Below are 17166 nucleotides of genomic sequence, written 5' to 3'. Positions count from 1 at the left end.
AGTGTGAGGGAGAAAATCTGCCAGTTTCTTCATTGCGTTGGGCTTATTCTTTCTCTGAAAAGAACCAGGGCCTGCATCTTTGTGTGAAGGAGATGATCCCAGAGATACAGGTAAAGTATAAACACTAATTAAGGAGACTAATTCCTCACCCCTCCGGTCCAAGCCAGCCTCATTAATTTCTAGTACTGCACCCCAGAAAGGGTTAAAGTAAGGTATATTGGTTCCTGCTGACGAGGCCACAGTGTGACACCTCCTATAAAACACACCATAAAACTACATTATTTAATAGATCCAAGTATTGCACCTGCTTCCATATCTCCTCGTAGGTGATTAAGTTTCCCACAAATGCAATTTGTTAATATGAGGCCACATCTTCTCACAAGGTAAATCTGTGAAATTTGGCAGGCAGTCGCTTGGCTGCAGATGTAAGATGAAAGACCTTTCCCTGGCTTTGCTGGGAAGAAAAATGATGTTGTGCTCAGTTCCTGGGAAAAATATTCTGACATGGAAGTAGAACCTTATTCTAAGAAGGGGGAACAGAATTCTAGGGCTCAAATCATGTGCTTTCTATCCTTTTCGGGGAGTGTTACCCCCAAAAGGCCTAATGAGGAATCAGAAGTCTTGTTTTAACATGATACAAGGTATTAAGCAGCTCCCCTGCGGGGAAGCCCTCTGATATTGGAGCTGCAGCCGTTTGTGATGATAAAGGATGAATTTTACTCTTATGAGCTATGAGAGCTTAATCAGAGCTTAATTAAAGCTAATGCTCAGAATCCTTTGGAAGGTGAAGCAATTAAAAACTAACTTCCATGCCAAATAGCCTGGGTTTGGAAAAGTATGTCTTTGAAATGCGTGGCACCCCCACTCAGGGGCCCTCTCCAGTCCTGTCTTGGGTCTTCACACCTATATTAAAGCAAGGGCTGACTACTTTTTGCATTAGCATCTCCTTAGCCAAGACTCTGAGAGGCTGAGTGCCCGGGCCCTTCTCGGCCCCCTGTGTGTTTACACGGAGGACCGTCTTTGAATCTGCAGGTCCAGCTCGCCGTACACATGTCGCAGGGAGTTGCTGGTCAAGCTGGCTATCAGCTTCCGCGGGCCCGAGACCCAAGGTCGACACACTTCCTCCCACTGCACGGTGGAGCTGGGCCGAATTTCACTGAAAGGATAGAAAAGAGAGGAGAGTTCGGCAGATTGAGCTTCCAGCCTTGATGGAGAAGCAATGACAACCCTGCCTGACTCGCCCGCTCTCCTTCCCTCAGGCGATGGTGGTTAGAGGACCACAGGGCCTGCTCGGCGGGTTCAGCAAGTTACAAGCTAAAGGAGTTCCTCCATGAGGCTCTGCAGAGCCTGTCAGTGACAGTGCCGCTGGGTCATGGTTCCTTCCACTTGGGTGCCTCTGCTGGCCTCCCAGTGGACATGAGGTGTAGGGTTGAACCCCACCCAGCCACAAGTCAGCTGCACTCATCTGTCCTCAAGCACTCCACAGGCACCTGTGTGACTGATCGTCCTCAGCTCATTTTTTGTCACTCTGGCTCCCTCCTGGGTTTAGTGTCCTGTCTGAATCCCCCAGGTGGATTTGCTGAGGCCTTGACACTGTAATTAGCTCTCGCCAACCCCGTGGGATAGACCGTGTTCCCAGTCCCAGCATCTCCCTGCCTGCTGCCATGTGACTTTGAGCATCTTCGAGCTCTGCAATTCACAATCCTACTCCAGCCAGCAGCTGGGTCCCTCCACTAATGCACCTTTCCGCTGCTGGTTTGTCGCCAATGCCCTCATCTACCCCGATAATAAGGCAGACTTTCATGGGCCTGGTGGTCTCCTCTCCCCTCTAGCTCATGCTCTGAGGTCTTCCTAAGCCTCATGGACAAGCCCACTCTGGTGGGCGATTGAGACTCATCAGGGTTGGGGAGATTTAGGCTTCTCTGGGGGACTTCTCATATATCCTCCCAGATAAGCCTTGGGAGGAGATTAAATGCAGGTCTTATATGGGACAGTCCCTTGAGGTAGATATTGTTCAGCACATTTTATAGTTAGGAAAAATGGAGGTTAAACAAGTGAAGTCACTTTTCCGAGATCACATAGTTGGTATATGGGCAGTGACAACATTTGAGCCCAGGTTTATCTGAGTCCCAAATCCATGCCCTTTCTACCACTGTATGTTGTATTTCATCCTACAGCCTACAGGAAGATGCCTTTCTGAGCACTGTGCTTACTAGTTCACAGGTTTCCTTTCTCAGGCAACACAGGTGCCCTTTGATTTAGTATCAAGAGCTTCCTGCAGGTGGTGTTCACGGAAGATTCCTGGTCTCTGCTCCCTTGTCCTCAGGGAAGGCATGTGTGTGGCCTGGCATGGAGCCCTGGGCCCGCCCTTTTCTGGGAGAGTGGAAGAGAGACCACCATGAACCAAGACTACTGTGAGTATCTTGAAAAGAGGAAAAAAAGGAGCTATTTTCATGACAGCATGTCAGAATTGGAAAGGACTTTAGAAATCACTTTGTCCAACTGTCTCATTTAAAGATGAGGAAACCAAAGTCTTAAGGAGCCTACAGAATCTCCAAGGCCGCAGAGCCTAATAGCCCAGATTAACAGGAGAGCTAGAATTGGAGCAGCTGCATATTCTTTCTAGATTCCTTCTAGTAGAATAGAGTTTGTGCTATTTTGAATTTCATGAAAAACTAAGCATCGGGAAGCAGTATGGGGATGGTAGAAAGAGATGCCCCAAGGCAAAAGAATTGGCTGCTTCCACCTAGAGACATCACACCCCAGCAAACTCTGTCCCCTGCACCTTGCACAGTGCAGCACTTGTGCCCAGGATGACTCATTCAGATGTAAACCCAGCTGATTCTCCAAGTTACTGTACGGTCTCTGGTTCATACTGAATTTGAATTCCACTGGGCTCTGGAACCTAAAGCCTCTGTAAATACTTAGCAGTTTGGGGTGCTTACAAGTTATGAAAATGGAGATGTTGATATATATGTAATGAGGAACAGCAAGTAAAAAATGTTCTTGTTTATCGTATGGTTCCATAATGAACACTATCACATGTGGGGTTTATCTAATGGTTACATCTGCCTGTCAGATGGAGCTATAGACAGAAAAGGAAATTGGAATAAATGTATGTATCCATTTTTTAAAAAATCAGACTTTGCTATCTAATAATGTGTCTGTGTAATGAAATACTGTCCAGGTTGCAAGCTGCATGGACTTTGGAGTCAGGACACTTGGCCACAAAGCCTGATGCTCCCACTTATTAGTGATGTTAATCTTACATAAGTTATTGTGTCTCTCTCAGCCTTAGTTTTCTCATCGGCAAAATGGGGGTCATGCCATGCTTTCCCAACAGGCCTGTTGGGAGAATTAAATCAAACAATCCAAGCAAAGGGGCTAGTGCAGGGTCTGGCGTATAGTGATGTTCGGAAAATAGCTGTCATTATTTCCGTGTAGCGGCTCCGGTATTCGTTTGTTTCCAGGATGACAAAGGAGTAGTTCGGTGGCTTCTCCACCTCCAACCCTGACCAGATGAATTTATCATATGACAAAATTTTTCCAAATCAGCAGTTCATGATGACATTTAGGCAAAGGCAATCCTTGGGCTATATCCAACTTGTAGGCTGACTGGCAAGTGAAGAAGCATTAGCCGTGTGGCTGGTTTAGGCAGCAGCTATAGATGGGCAGACTGCTAACCCACCCTCGCAGCAGTGTTTATGACATTAGAGAGCAAGCTGAGTTCTGTGCCAAACGCTTTCCCCCAGTGGCATGTGGACTCGGAGGATGGCAGGGACCTGCACGACGCGAGCGTGGCTGAGCTTAAGTGAGTGCTTGTGTAAGCACACAGGAGACCAAGGGTTCTCAGTCCTCCCTGGAAAGGTATGAGGTAAGGATGGAGGAAGAAAAGGGAATTAGCAGTGCAAGGTGCTGGGTTGCATTTCTGATCCCTCCAGGAAGGAAGGCATTTTTAGGTAAGGAAGGAAGGCAGATTGTAGGTAAGGAAAGTACATTCCAAAGACATCAGAGGCTTCTCCCAGATTGCACAGCTGGTCAATCCCACAAGAATCCTGCTGTTCATCTCACCACCCGTGACATGGGAGCTCATGAAGGGAGCTGGGTTGTGAGAGCAACTGGGGTCAGAAAAGGGTTATAGAACTTCAAGAACAGAGACACGTTAGGGGATCTGAAGAGACTGCTTGTGTTCAGAGAAAAGGAACGTGTTGTGCAAAGGAATTCTGTGGCTAGATGCACAGAGCCTGAGAGAGGGCACTGGGGAAAGACCCTGTGGAGGAGTCTGGGGGGCAAAGGAGCTGGAGGCGATGCTAAGCTTTGGACTGGGGTGGTTGTGGGAGGGGTCGCAAGGAAGAACAACTGTCAAGGAAAGTTGAGAGTGGATCAAGGGCCTCAGTCACATGAGCCCCATATGCCCTGGGGGCCTGGGGCCACATGCGTCCCTTTAAACAGAGCTAAAGTGAGGGGAGAACTGTGGGGCCATATACCTGTATCTGACCTATTAGATGTAAAGTTTGGGCCCCTAGATTTCCTCAAATGTTGGTAAATCAATGTGCATTCCAGTGGGCTGTGGGTGTACATCCTCTGTGATAAAAAGGGAAAAGGCCTGAAACCTCAGAAATCCAGACACTAAACAAGAAATAGCTTTCTCTCTCCTATCTGTGGCCAGTGAATCAGAAAAGGCATCTATGGCCTTGGGGAGTCTGTTTATGGGGCTGCTCCAGGCATTGACTTTGACACTGATCATCTAAAATGTCTAGATTAATCTGCTATTTTCTAATGCTTTTATTAATTTTTTTCTTTATAAATGTGGCTATGTAAATTATTTTAATCAGTTATGTAAGTGCCAAATCATGTGAAAAGTGTACACACACATAACCTAGATATGTGAGTATCTTTTCAAACCCAGTAAATTGATTTTATGATTCAAGATTTGAAAAACATTGATCCTACCATGATTTTCCTTGCCTGTAAAGGTGGACCTTGTGGAATATTGAATAGGGTAAGGAGAGGATGGGTTGAGGTTATATCTGCACTTAGAACCGTGGCAAGACGTGCTAAGTGCCACGAAGTGCTAGAAATGTGTTGTTACTATATTGGCATGACCACCACCTTTGTGGTTGTTGTTTGCTCTGCTGAACTCTGCAGAATAATTTAGGAAAGTTCCTTCTGCCTGTATGCAGACAGACACTTCTCTGTCTCTAATTAATGACCAATTCAATATGGATGTAGATTTGAGATATTTACTTCTCAACATCTGTGCTATTTTTACCCAGATCCATTCATTCTCTCTCCCCTGATGTCTCCAAGTGTTCAACCAGAAGCACTTGGAGGAGCAGTTGTCCTGCTCACGGATCTGACGGGGACTATGTAACGCAGGTGACGTCCTTAAACAGAAGCGGAGTCCTGGGCCTTACGTCATCATTTGCTCTTGTTCATAAAACCATCTGCATACGTACAAAACATCTCATATGTGAAGATACACATGCATGTTGTTTTCACTGCAATAAATATGTAACAGAAAGAGAGAACGAAAAAATCATTCTCCCATTCTGGTAAGTGGAGTAATGTTGGAACAATCCTATTTCCTGCGGATGATGTTGTGATAAATGATTCTCAGTAATGTGCTGAGCCATCAGGATGTACTGGCCATTTATCATCCTGAATGCACGCAGGCAAATGGGATTATTATTACGATAAACTGCAACTACCTACGGTTTGTCCTCTGTGTGTCTGGCCCTCAGCTTCTGTCCTACCTGAGAACCAAATTTAAACCCAAATCACAAAGTTTGGGGATTTTTTGCCTTGAAATAACTCACCGAACCTGATCATTTTTAAAAAATAAAAATGAAACTGGAAGATGTATTATTTGATGTTCTGGAAGTATCAAGTGCAGAAACTTAAAAGCCGAGAGCATGCAAGTGGAACCTCTGAGCATCTGAGATAGGCGGGAGGTGGTGTGGGAAGGGCACCGCCGTCTTTGCTCTGGTCTGCATTCCCTGCTCACCAGCTCCCACCTTCCAGGCCCTTTCCTTTGGGCTTGAGACCCCCTGCCTTCTAGACTCCACATCTGGCAGGGGTGTGGGTGGACTGGTGGGGATGGTGATTCCCTGAGTATTTAAGATCTGTGTCATATTTTTTCCAATTCTTGCCTGTCTCCGAGAAGTAAAGTGTCCCCTGCTGGGAAGAGATTCCACCCTAGATCTGGGTTTCCATATGAGGTTGAAAACTGTTATGAACTGCATGTTTGTGTCCCCCCCAAATTCACCCCAATATGATGGTATTTGGAGATAAAGTTTTGGGGAAGTACTTAGATTAGATGGGATCAGTGCCCTTGGAAGAAGAGATAGCAGAGAGCTTGCCCTTCTCTCTCTGCCACGTGAGGACACAGTGAGGAGATGGAGCTCTGCAAGTCAGGAAGAGAGCCCTTGCCAGGAACTGAATTGGTCAGCACCTTGATCTGGTCTTCCCAGGCTCCAGAACGGTGAGAAATAAATAGCTGTTGTATAAGCACCCAGTCTATGGGATTCCTGTTGTAGCAGCCCGACTGCCTAAGACAGAGCACCTGGCTTTTTGCCTGCCTATCTGCCATAGACTCATGCGTTGGTGCTAACTACTAAGGGTACCTTAAGTCAGCATGTGGGCAGGATGCCCGTCTTGTGTTCATGTAGGGGCTGGCCTTGTCCATCCTTTCCCTGGTTTGCCCCACTTTGCCCCACCCCAATGTCAGATGTTAATAATAAGCAAAGCATCTGGAGCCATAACCTACTCTGAGCCCTGTACCTTCCAAGTGGTGGGGTGTGCTATGTGAGGATTCACCTCCTTTCTAAGACACAGCGTCCCTCTTCATGTGAGGTCTTGATCAAGGTGGGATTCTTGGAACAGCCAAGGTGTAAAGGTAGCAGGAAGCTCTGGTACCCTCAGATGAAGTTTGTGGGGTTTACAGTTTGAGAAGGAATAATTGGATACAGCAGGGGCCATGTGGAAGAGGAAACGTGTTTCACTTTGCCCGAGCGATTCCTGCATCTGATTCGAGTGGGAAGGTGCGAGAACGGGTGAGCGAGACTGTCGTTTCTGACGAAAGCAGGGCTATCGCTGCTGACCTCTCCCTCCAGCTGGGGTTGATTCTAATTTAATTCTGGTTTTTTTTTCCCCCTACAACTTTCCCATTAGCACAGGAAGGTTGTTATATTTCATGCTTGCATTTTTTAAAAAGCACTCAAATTATTTTCTCTGTTGTTTATTGCATCTGCAATAAGGCATCTTTTAAACGATGGGATGCAGAAGCTGTGAGCAGCGCCACTTGAAAGAAATGCAGAGATCCATTCATGGGCAATGAAGATGTCCCAGAAGGGTATAGGGAGGCCTTGCACCTGTCCCACAGATTCCAGAGTGGGGAGGTGTCCATCAAGGGCATTGGGAAAATTCCTAACCTGTCTGGTCACAAGGCAGTTTCCAAAGTCCTCCACCTCATTTCTATGCCTTAGAAGGTCACCCCACAGGAAATGTGCTGGATTGATTGATGTTGACAGAGACTTATTTGTGGTAGAAATGAAAGTAATAAACCTCAAAGATTGGGATCCATTCTGGGTGTCATGCTGTAAGAGGAGCACTGACAAATTGGAGTACATGGAGGGGGTGGGGGCTGGAACCATGTTAGAGGCAAGAGAGATAAGTCCAGGCAGGTATCTGGCCCTGTGTGGAGATGACCCAAGGGGGATGAGCTGTTTGTAAACATTTCAAGCCATCACATAGAAGAGAGATGGGCCTTATTTTGTGTCAGTCCAGATGATAAAATTAGGATCATTGGTAAGATCAGAAAGGTTGTAAACCTCCAATATATATAGCAACATTTATTTTAAAAAGAAAAATATTAATGATTGTGATTGTAGCAAAAAAAAAGGGGGGGTAGGAAAACGTGTTTTCTTACACTTAGAGCTATCTGGCCATGGAATGGGCTGTCTTGCTGGGTGACACTCGTCTGTAGAAGCTGGGCACAATCTGATGGCTTTGCGTGTAAGTTTTATTGATATTGCTATACAGCCCATGGTAGTCTTTGGTCTCCTGAATGGGGAACTGAGGCTAGAACTCTCCAGGCTCAGCTAAAAGAACAGCAGCTGAAAGTAGCAGTTCTGGACAGTGATGGGGCAGGCAGATCTGTGAGGCGGGGATGGAGAGAAAGCTCAGGAGAAGCAGCGTCTCTCAGTGTAAGACCTGACACACGGGAGGAGCCTCGTCCACGCGGGCAGAACGAGGAGGTGGCGTGGCAAATGAGTAAGCCTCGGGTTCTGGAATCAGCCAGCCTGAGTCGAATCTCTGCTCTACTTTTATAAGCTGCATCATTTTGGGATCAACCAGTCAGCTTCTGAAAGCCTCAAATTCTTCAGCTACGGAAAGGAGATGACAGCAGTACCTACCTTATTAGGGTGATTTTAAAGATTAAATGATGGAAGTGCTAGTCAGACCAACCCTATTTTTATTCCATGCACACAGGTCAATTTGGAGGTAGCAGCTTCCCAGACATTTTCCTTTAAGGATTAGATGTACATTTGGAAAAGACGGGGGGCGGGGGGGGGAGAGGATGGGAGAGGGGGGCAGGAAGAGAGAGAGACAGAGACAGAGACAGAGAGCCAGACAGAGACAGAGAGAGAGAGAGAGACAGGGGGAAGAGAGAAACAGGGGGAAGAGAGAGACAGGGAGAGAGAGAGAGACAGAGACAGACAGCCTGACAGAGAGAGAGAGAGAGGGAGAGAGATGGGGGGGAGAGAGAGAGAGAGAGAGAGAGACAGGGAGAGAGACAGGGAGAGAGGGAGCGAGCGAGCTTCCCGCAGCCACACACTGGCTTCCAGCCCCTTGCCCGACACTTACTGGAACATCTTCCTCTTCGGTCTCGTCAATCCAGGACCATCGAGGTACATCCAGACATTCCGCAGACTTTCCTTTAAAGGATTGGTGAACTCAACAGTTACAACCATGTCAGAACCCACTTCCTTTGCACCACGAACCTATGAAACAAGAGGGGGAGAGAACACAGCTCATCAGCAGCAGATACAACCTCTCTCTGCTCTTCTGTCTCCTTCACCTTCTGCACGTTTGCCGAAGCTTTACGGAATGGTGTTTTTGGCAATGGGACTGGTGTAATGAGAATAGCAGATTGCTTTGACTGGGGGATACCTACTGAGAAAGAGATGGAAAATTACTAATTAGAATCACACTCTTTCCCTCATTATAAAACCAACCTAATCAGAGCTCAGGCTAATAGCTACAGCCACAGGCTGCTCCCTGTCAGCAGGAGGTGAAGTGCATTTGGTGTAGCAACATGTGAGGGAGTCAGAGTGAACTCTGCTTCTGGACAGGACTCACATTTCCTGCAAGGGTATAGGAGATTCCTGAGGGCAAGAGGGAGGAAGCACTCCACGGGGCTTGTGCCTGCCTGCTTTCAGACACATTGGAAAGAAATTTGTCCAACGAGAAAGTCCTCACTGTTGAACCTGAGGAAGAGGAATCTGGACACTAAAACAGGAAAAAGAGACTTTTCATCTGCAGCCACAACATCTGAGTCCAGGAGGATATGGGTCCAGGGGGATATAAGGCTATTTGTTGGCGAGTTTATCTGTAACGACTCTCGAAAATATCAGGCGTTTGGCAAAGCAGCCCCTAAGATGGCCAGAGCACAATGCTGGCCTCAGTACTCACCAGCATGGGGCCTGAGTGACTTACTCAGACTTTCTGAGACTCAGTTTTCTTGTTTCTACAACTGAACTGACATTTGTATGGGGTAATCTATACACAATGCTATTATTATTATTGCCGTTGTTATAATCTCTTATGCTGTGTTTACTATTTGCCATGTACTTAGAACTGTATTATTTTCCAATACAAACACAATGTGCCAGAAAATGGCCAGGTGGCTGTACGATTTGTTTGTTTAGGGGCTATGTATGCCAAATGGATGAATGTGTTTGAGCTCTATGTAACTTGGGAACAAGATAATAATAATAGTTCTTCCCTCATAAGAAAGGGGTGGATGAGATAATGACATAAATGTTCAATACATGATAGTTCATATGGTTTTTAGAGTAGCTGTGCTCTCTATTCACCTTGTATTTTAGCCCACTTTTAACTCCAGTGCCTAGATGGTGCCCAATGAATATTTGTTAAATTAGGTCAATAGCTCAAGGATGGAACTTACTGGATGTTTGGGTTTTCCATATAACAACCCAGCCGTTATTACAGCTTATTTCTTTAGCCAGTGTGTAATAGAACAGAACACATGTAGATATGAGCCTTTCTTATGAAAGAAGGTGAAGACGAAGGATATTGCTCAGAGAAGAGGACTCTTACTGACTCCACAGTCAGGAATAAAATATGACTTTATTCTTCAACCCACGGTTTGTGGTTTAGGAAGCAAAACTGTCCCCCAGTTGAAAACCACCAGTGTAGACAAAACATGTAGAAGACAGACTGAATTTTCCACTTCCTTCCCAGACTTCCTGACTAGATCAATTTAAATGCTGGAGTACAGAAGTGCATTAGAATACATGGTGTCCTTCGTTTAATTCTCAAGTGTGTCCAATATGTTTTTTCTACATTAAAACATATCAAAACATTTGCATTTTTAGAAGTACACAATAAAGATAGAATTTACAAAAGCTCTTTAAATTGGAGAAGTTGGGGCTGCTACAGAGACACTACTGGCAAAAATGTGTGATATGATCACCTTAATTCTTTCTGGGAAAAATATTTTGGAGCCATCTGCCTTCTCCGTGGCTGCTGTTACAAGTACGGGCATAAGCCTCTTAAAAAATAAATCTGATAGTAGCTCCTGACCCTTCCTGCGCACAGACATATACAGAGACAAACACAAGATGGGTGTGTATTTTCAGGCGATTCATTATGGGTCCATGAAGTCCATCCATGGTCCTCCAGGGTCCCATGAGCCCCCAATTAAGCTCCCTTTCCATACCACAGGCTAGCTCTACAGGAAGATTCCTATGCTGTGGAAAGCAAACTGCACCCTTCTAGGTCACTGATGATGGTGACAGGGAACATTTAGTGTTTGAAAGGCAGGTCCGTGCATTTGACCTTCATGGAAAGGTTTCAGACCTGAATACGATTAGAAGATTAAGCCTTCTACGATCATTTCATGTGTCATGCCTAATCAGTTTGCTTCCAGATATTGCCTCTGTAACTGGCTGCTGGCATGAGTCTATCAGTACTGCCCAGACTTGCCTGATACTGGAGCAGGAAGGAGGCTGGGGCGTGGTGGGGGGATGAGAGGAGGGGCCCTTCTTGAGTTGTAGTGTGTTTCTTTTGCAGTTGACAAAGACCCGGTGTTCCTTTCCTGACATTTGTCTCCTGCACGGAGAATGTAAACGTCCTGCCCCGACTATTGCGATGATAATGAATTTTAGATGCTCAAATCAAATGAAATAAAAAAGACTTGCCCAATGTTCAACATCACCGTTTTCTGCTTGGGAAATTGAAGTGGGAGCTGTCTCCCCCACCACATTTTTTGAGGAAAATGGAGCCTACACACAGTGTTTTCATGTTATGTGTTGACCATGCTGCGGCATCTATGAAATCCTGAGAATGTTTTGGAAAAAATGTCTGTTTGCATCAAATTCTTTTAGGAATCTGCACAGCCTCCTCTTCTTTACTGCTGTAAAAATAATTCCTTATCAGCGTAGTTGTATTTCTGATTTTCTTACGGTCATAAAAACCTTACATAAAGAGAGCCTTTAGCTGACCTAGAAAAGGTTAGATCAAGAAAAAACTTTTATGTGTACTTATGTTAGAGAAGAGTGTCCATAACTTGGAACGGAGAAAAGAATAAAACATGTCATACTCAGTGACACTGAATGTTTTCCATATGTTTGGTGGCTCTGATTTTTTTTCAATATTCCATTTAAAATATCTCTTTTTTTAAAAAAATCAACCTGTAATATGGCTCTTTTCCAAGTTAAGTATCACTCTCCAATGTCTACACACTGAGTGCCTGTGTTTTACACTATTTCATGGCAATGAGCAGTTACTCTGATTCTTTGGTAAACAGGAAAGTTACCAACACACACACACACACACACACTCATATATAAATTTTTTGGAAGAAATTACTTTTTAGGAAAGCACAAGATATCTTCCACTGAGCACATGCTTTACAGAATGCATAAGATTATTAAAAATCCAAACCGAAATGAAGAAAGAAGTTTAAGAAAGAGTAAAAATGAATTAAGTTGGCGATTTGATTCACATGATTTATTAGTTCACCTCACAGCCCCTATTTCAAGCACTTTCAATCATGTACTGAACGGATTACCGGAAATTGAATTCCTCCTGCCCAGCCTGTGGTCACTGCTAGTAATAAGCAATTGCTTGTTGAAAACTCTGCACACCAGCTCCAACACCTCTGCTGCTTCTAGCTAACACTTAGATTGGCATTTTCTAGATAATGCTAATGGTTTTACCATGGTCAGGCAGTGTTCTCAGTCTGTGCAGTCCCATATATAGTAGCCACTAACCGTGTGTGGCTATTTACATTTAAATTAATTAAAATGAAATGAAATGAAAAAAAAAATTCAGTTCCTTAGTTGCACTAGCCACTGAGTATCAAGAACTCAGCAGCCACATGTGGCTAACGGCTACCACATTGTGCAGCACAGAGATTTAGAACATGCCCACCATCGTAGAAAGTTCTATCAACTCATTTAATCCTCACAGCCCTGGGAGGTAGATACTGTGAGTCTTCATTTTGTAGATGAGGAAACTGAGGCACAGAGAAGTGAACTGACTTGCTCAAGCTCATACAGTAAGTCGGGCAGGTGAGACTTGAATGCAGACAGTTCTGGTGCTAGAGTCATTGCTTAACCACCCCTGTTCTGACTCTGATTGGTAATAATAATAATAATAATAATAATAATAATAATAATAATAATAATAATGACAGCTTACAATTATTTATGTGTACTTAGTAATGCAGACATCCTGCTCATCATTTCACTAACTTTATCTTATTTAATCTTCGATGAAGCCCTGTGGCTTGACGGCAGACGTTATTATTCTCCCCATTCTATTGATATGAAAGTAAAATTTAGAAGGTAAGGCAATGCTTACAGAGCCAGGAAGCTGGCAGAACCTGGATATAAATCTAGGTCTTTCAGACTCTAAAACATTCATTTTTAAACACTACATACACTGTGATCTCTGACAGTAGAGAGGTAAAAATAGCAACTTTTTTTTTTCTGGAATACCTTTTTTATTTTCTGAAATCCACTGAAGAATCATTTGTAGCGTTTCCTTTTTATGTTATCACTAAACCATCAGTTGAGGCCAATGATAAGCTGACCTTGAACTAAATGTGAAAATGTATCTATAACCCACCTCTTTCTTTTTGACTTTATGGGGAAAGCATTAGATTCCTGTGGCAGAGTAGAATGTGACAAGGTTGCCTTGGGGACTTGATATATATGTCTTGATGATAATAGGAATTTCTACTTAGGAATTTTTATTTTCTATTTTAAAAACGATAGAGATAACATTTTTAAAAAGATAACTCATAGCCCAGATATAGTGGGATTACATGACAGGTAAGTGAGATTGGTTATTCTGGATGTTTTTCTTTGTGTGTGTCTCTTTTTAAGATTAAAAAAAATACCCAACAGGAAAAGCATAGAGCAAATTACATTTTAGGTACCCTGACTACAAGTGATTTCTCATTTTCACTCTTGCATGCACATTGTTCTGCAGCTGCCCCAAGGGGGGAGATGGAAACGCACACCTGCGAGCTACGGGCTCCCTCGTACACCTGTCTGGGGTGTGCTCTCCCGGCTGACTGAGTACACCTGCTGTCCGATTCCACGGTTACGACCCTCTGTGACCAGTAGCCACAAATGGGTTGAGAGTCAGCTACCTGAGCATTTAAAGCCATGGCTGGAGGTACCAGGGACATCACTGTGGTGACTGAGATGCAGAAAATGATGTTATGTAGGGTGAAGCTGAGGGGAAAGGAAGCTAAACTCAGAATCTAAAGTCTGGGGCTGCCACTGTGTGTCCTTGGGCAACTTGCTTGAGCTCTCTGGGCCATTTTTGATGCAGTTACTGGGATGATTCAATGTAACATTATATGGCAGAGCATCTGAAACATACTCGCATTTATTGAATCTGAGGCTTAAAGTGAGAATATATTGCCACAGTGACCACGAGATCCTCACCCATAAGTTCCCCTATGGGGAGTGATGTGGACTTGGTTTCTCAGGCCCTGGAGAGGGAAGCACAAAGGAGAGAAGCATAGAGGCCCCCCTTCCTCCCTGCCCCTGGTCTGCCCCTGAAGGGCCTGGAGGCAGGCAGGGCAGGGCTCAGTCCCAGCAACTGGGGTGTGCCACTGAGGCACTGAGAGCACAGTGGGGCTAGAGAGAGAATGTGCTTGGTGGGAGACACAGAGGGGAAAATAGTCAGGGGTCCGGGTTCAGGGAGAATTGGAACACATAGTCTTTATTTTTATTTCCTGCCTTGATGAAAAGCTTGGGATATTTAGGCTGTCACAGAAAAAAACGAAAGTATAGTTAAGTCTCCCAACTTACCTAGTCGCTGTCAAGGACATTGGGGTGCTCATTACATCTCACATGGTTTCCCCAGTTCTAATTTGTCTCTAGGATAAAGCAGTATGAATTGGGATGCTGGAGGTGCAGGGCTCTAGCTCCCACCACAGCACCCCACTTGCCTTGCTCCCCTCTGGTTAAAAGAAGGGCTTCAGGGGCATGAGCAGTAGGGCATGGAAGAGGATTCTATGATTAACCTTGGTAAAAATTGGGGGCATCTAATGAAAGGCTCTAGTTAGAGCAAAATTTTAGAACAGTTATTAAGAAAAAACAAGCTGGTGTCTAGAGTCAGAAGTGATCTGGATGTGGGGCCAGAGCCGTGGTGCCATCTGTGCAAGCACAGAAGGGAGCCCCTTTTCTGCGGGGGCTGCAGTCGCTGCCAGGCTTGGTGAGGGGCAGGTGGGCTGGACGTGGCCCCCACTGTCTCCCTTCCACCCCCAGACGGGCACAGTTTTCGCAAGTGTAAGTGCTGGCCTGGAGGGGGCCACCTGGAGGAAGGTCCCTGCACCCTCTCCAGGGCCGACAGTGCCACTTCCCCTGTAAGCTGTGTTATCCGCACAGCGCGAGGCACCACCAGTCAATGCCAGTCACATAGACATTCCACATGTTGAAGGTGATTTCTATGGGTTAAACCTCTTTCATGGACCTTGTGGACCTGTCCTTACAAAGGAGCACCCCAGGCTCTGTGGAAGCGGTGGCCAACCCCAGCTAGAATGGAGCAACTGGGCTCCTGGAGCTGACTAAGGTTGGCCACTGCTAAAAGCAAATAGCAGCAACCCTTCCCCAATCCAAAGAAAAAGGCAATAAAAATGTTCTTAAAGTTGAGTTTTTTTCTGATAATATTTTAAAAGCTCTTGGCACTTGCTACAACTTATTTGCAGAGTGGGCACCAGATAACTACTTATTGAATGAATTGAATCCATGAATGAATGAAAAAGTGAGAGATTAAACAGAAGGATGAATAAATATTGGAAAGTTCTTTTACCCAACACACAAAATAAGTGAGGAGCAAATACTTGTTAATAAAAACTCTCAGAAACAGTCAATTGTTCTCATTTTAAAAGTTAAACTTTTTAAAAAATTTGGGACACCTGTTTGCTCACAGTCTTAATTTTTTAAATCACATACATAGAAAGTAGTTACATATTCTCATAAGCATAATTGTTCCAAGTTTATATGAGAAAGTTAGTTCTCTTGGTGCTTTGTGACGTTCCGCAAAGGCCACAGGACTCGTTCCCCACAATGATACTAATGAGCTGTTTTGGGAAGTCGGACACTGGACAGAGGACATCTCAGGAACATGTGAACACCTGCCCTCCCCCCGGCCCTATACCATCTTGCCTTCCTTGCAAGAGGGGATGCCAGGGAATGACGCATGTGCTTAACACCCAGTGATCAGATGCAGGGGATTCCAGAGGCCCTCACACTGCCCTAAGCAATTCTCAGGGGTGTGACTGCTGGATTCCCAGCAGAGGTAACATTTATCAACCACCACTAGGTACCAGCAAGGGTGCAGCATTCTCACACACGTTATTACAGATGGTAAACCCCCACAACCACTCTGAGTTTCATATATGATTGCAATTAATAGGAGGAGCAGTGTAATTATGAGTGTTATTCACTTTGTGAAGTGTATACTGAAGTTCAGAGAGAGGGTGTGTGTGTGTGAGTGTGAGAGAGAGAGAAGAGGAGGAGGAGGGGGGCGGGGGGAAAGCAAACGTGTCTGGGCGTGAGTGGCGGAAGCCAGTTGTAGGACTTGGTCTTTACTGAGTGGTTACTGTGATCAGGGCACTGTGCTAAGCTCCTTAGGTGGGTTATTTCAAATATCCCTCCCAGCAGCTTGATGAGGTCAGTTCTATTACTGGCCCTGCTTTACATATGACGTGGTTAAGTAATGAGCCCGAATCAGCCCAGGTGCAACTAGGAGGCAGCAGGTCTGACCCCACCATCTCTAAGCCACTGTACTCTTCTGCGTCTCTACTTACGGTTGGTTTTCTTGCTCTAGTTGACTTGCATGAGGATGTGAAAACTATAAAACCGCCACTGCTTTGAGAATGGGGGAAACCCACCAGAACACTGTTTCTAGACAAACCAGTCTCTCTAGTCTGGAGACCAGTTGAATTCCCTCTGTTGCCCCAGACTCTCCAGAAAACAGCTGCTCATTAAAAATTAAAATGCTGAAGAGCCTTTTCTTGACTTAAAGCATCTTACGATAATCAACACATGGGAAGGCAGAGAAAAAATTCTACAGCTGATTTTAATGAAATACACTTTTCTCATCAAAATATTTTGATAGCGTGGGAAAAGAGATGTGTGCTCATTAAAGTTTAATGAATGTCTCTGCCTTCTGTATTGCATATGAAGATCACACACTCTGACTCGCATATGGTGGGTGCTAGGAATAGTTAACTGGGAGCACAGTTTAACCCAATCCCAATCTTTATTGCCGCAGGATGGTCCCATTAGGGTGTGAGAACACGTAGCCGCTGGCCTAACCAACTGCTTTGGCCGACATTGACTTGCATTCAGACAGGTAGGCCCAATATTGCTCCAGGTTGGCCTAGATTTG

At 45.0% G+C, this 17166-nt stretch overlaps 1 protein-coding gene across 1 annotated transcript in view; it reads right to left on the bottom strand.

Moving 5' to 3' along the window:
• Positions 1 to 1002: 1002 nt before the first annotated feature.
• F13A1 (coagulation factor XIII A chain) overlaps positions 1003 to 17166 on the bottom strand; it is a 165180-nt gene continuing 149016 nt past the window's right edge. The window contains exons 13-14 of the mRNA XM_063097934.1: positions 8869 to 9005; positions 1003 to 1156 (exon numbers count right to left, since the gene is read on the bottom strand). Coding sequence (XP_062954004.1) covers positions 1003 to 1156; positions 8869 to 9005 — 291 coding nt within the window. The remainder of the gene's footprint in view (positions 1157 to 8868; positions 9006 to 17166) is intronic.

Source organism: Cynocephalus volans, chromosome 5, assembly GCF_027409185.1.
Source record: "Cynocephalus volans isolate mCynVol1 chromosome 5, mCynVol1.pri, whole genome shotgun sequence".
In the NCBI taxonomy this organism is placed as follows: Eukaryota; Metazoa; Chordata; class Mammalia; order Dermoptera; family Cynocephalidae; genus Cynocephalus; species Cynocephalus volans.
The sequence above is the reverse complement of the archived record's forward strand: the minus strand, read 5'-3'. Positions and strand labels throughout refer to the sequence as shown.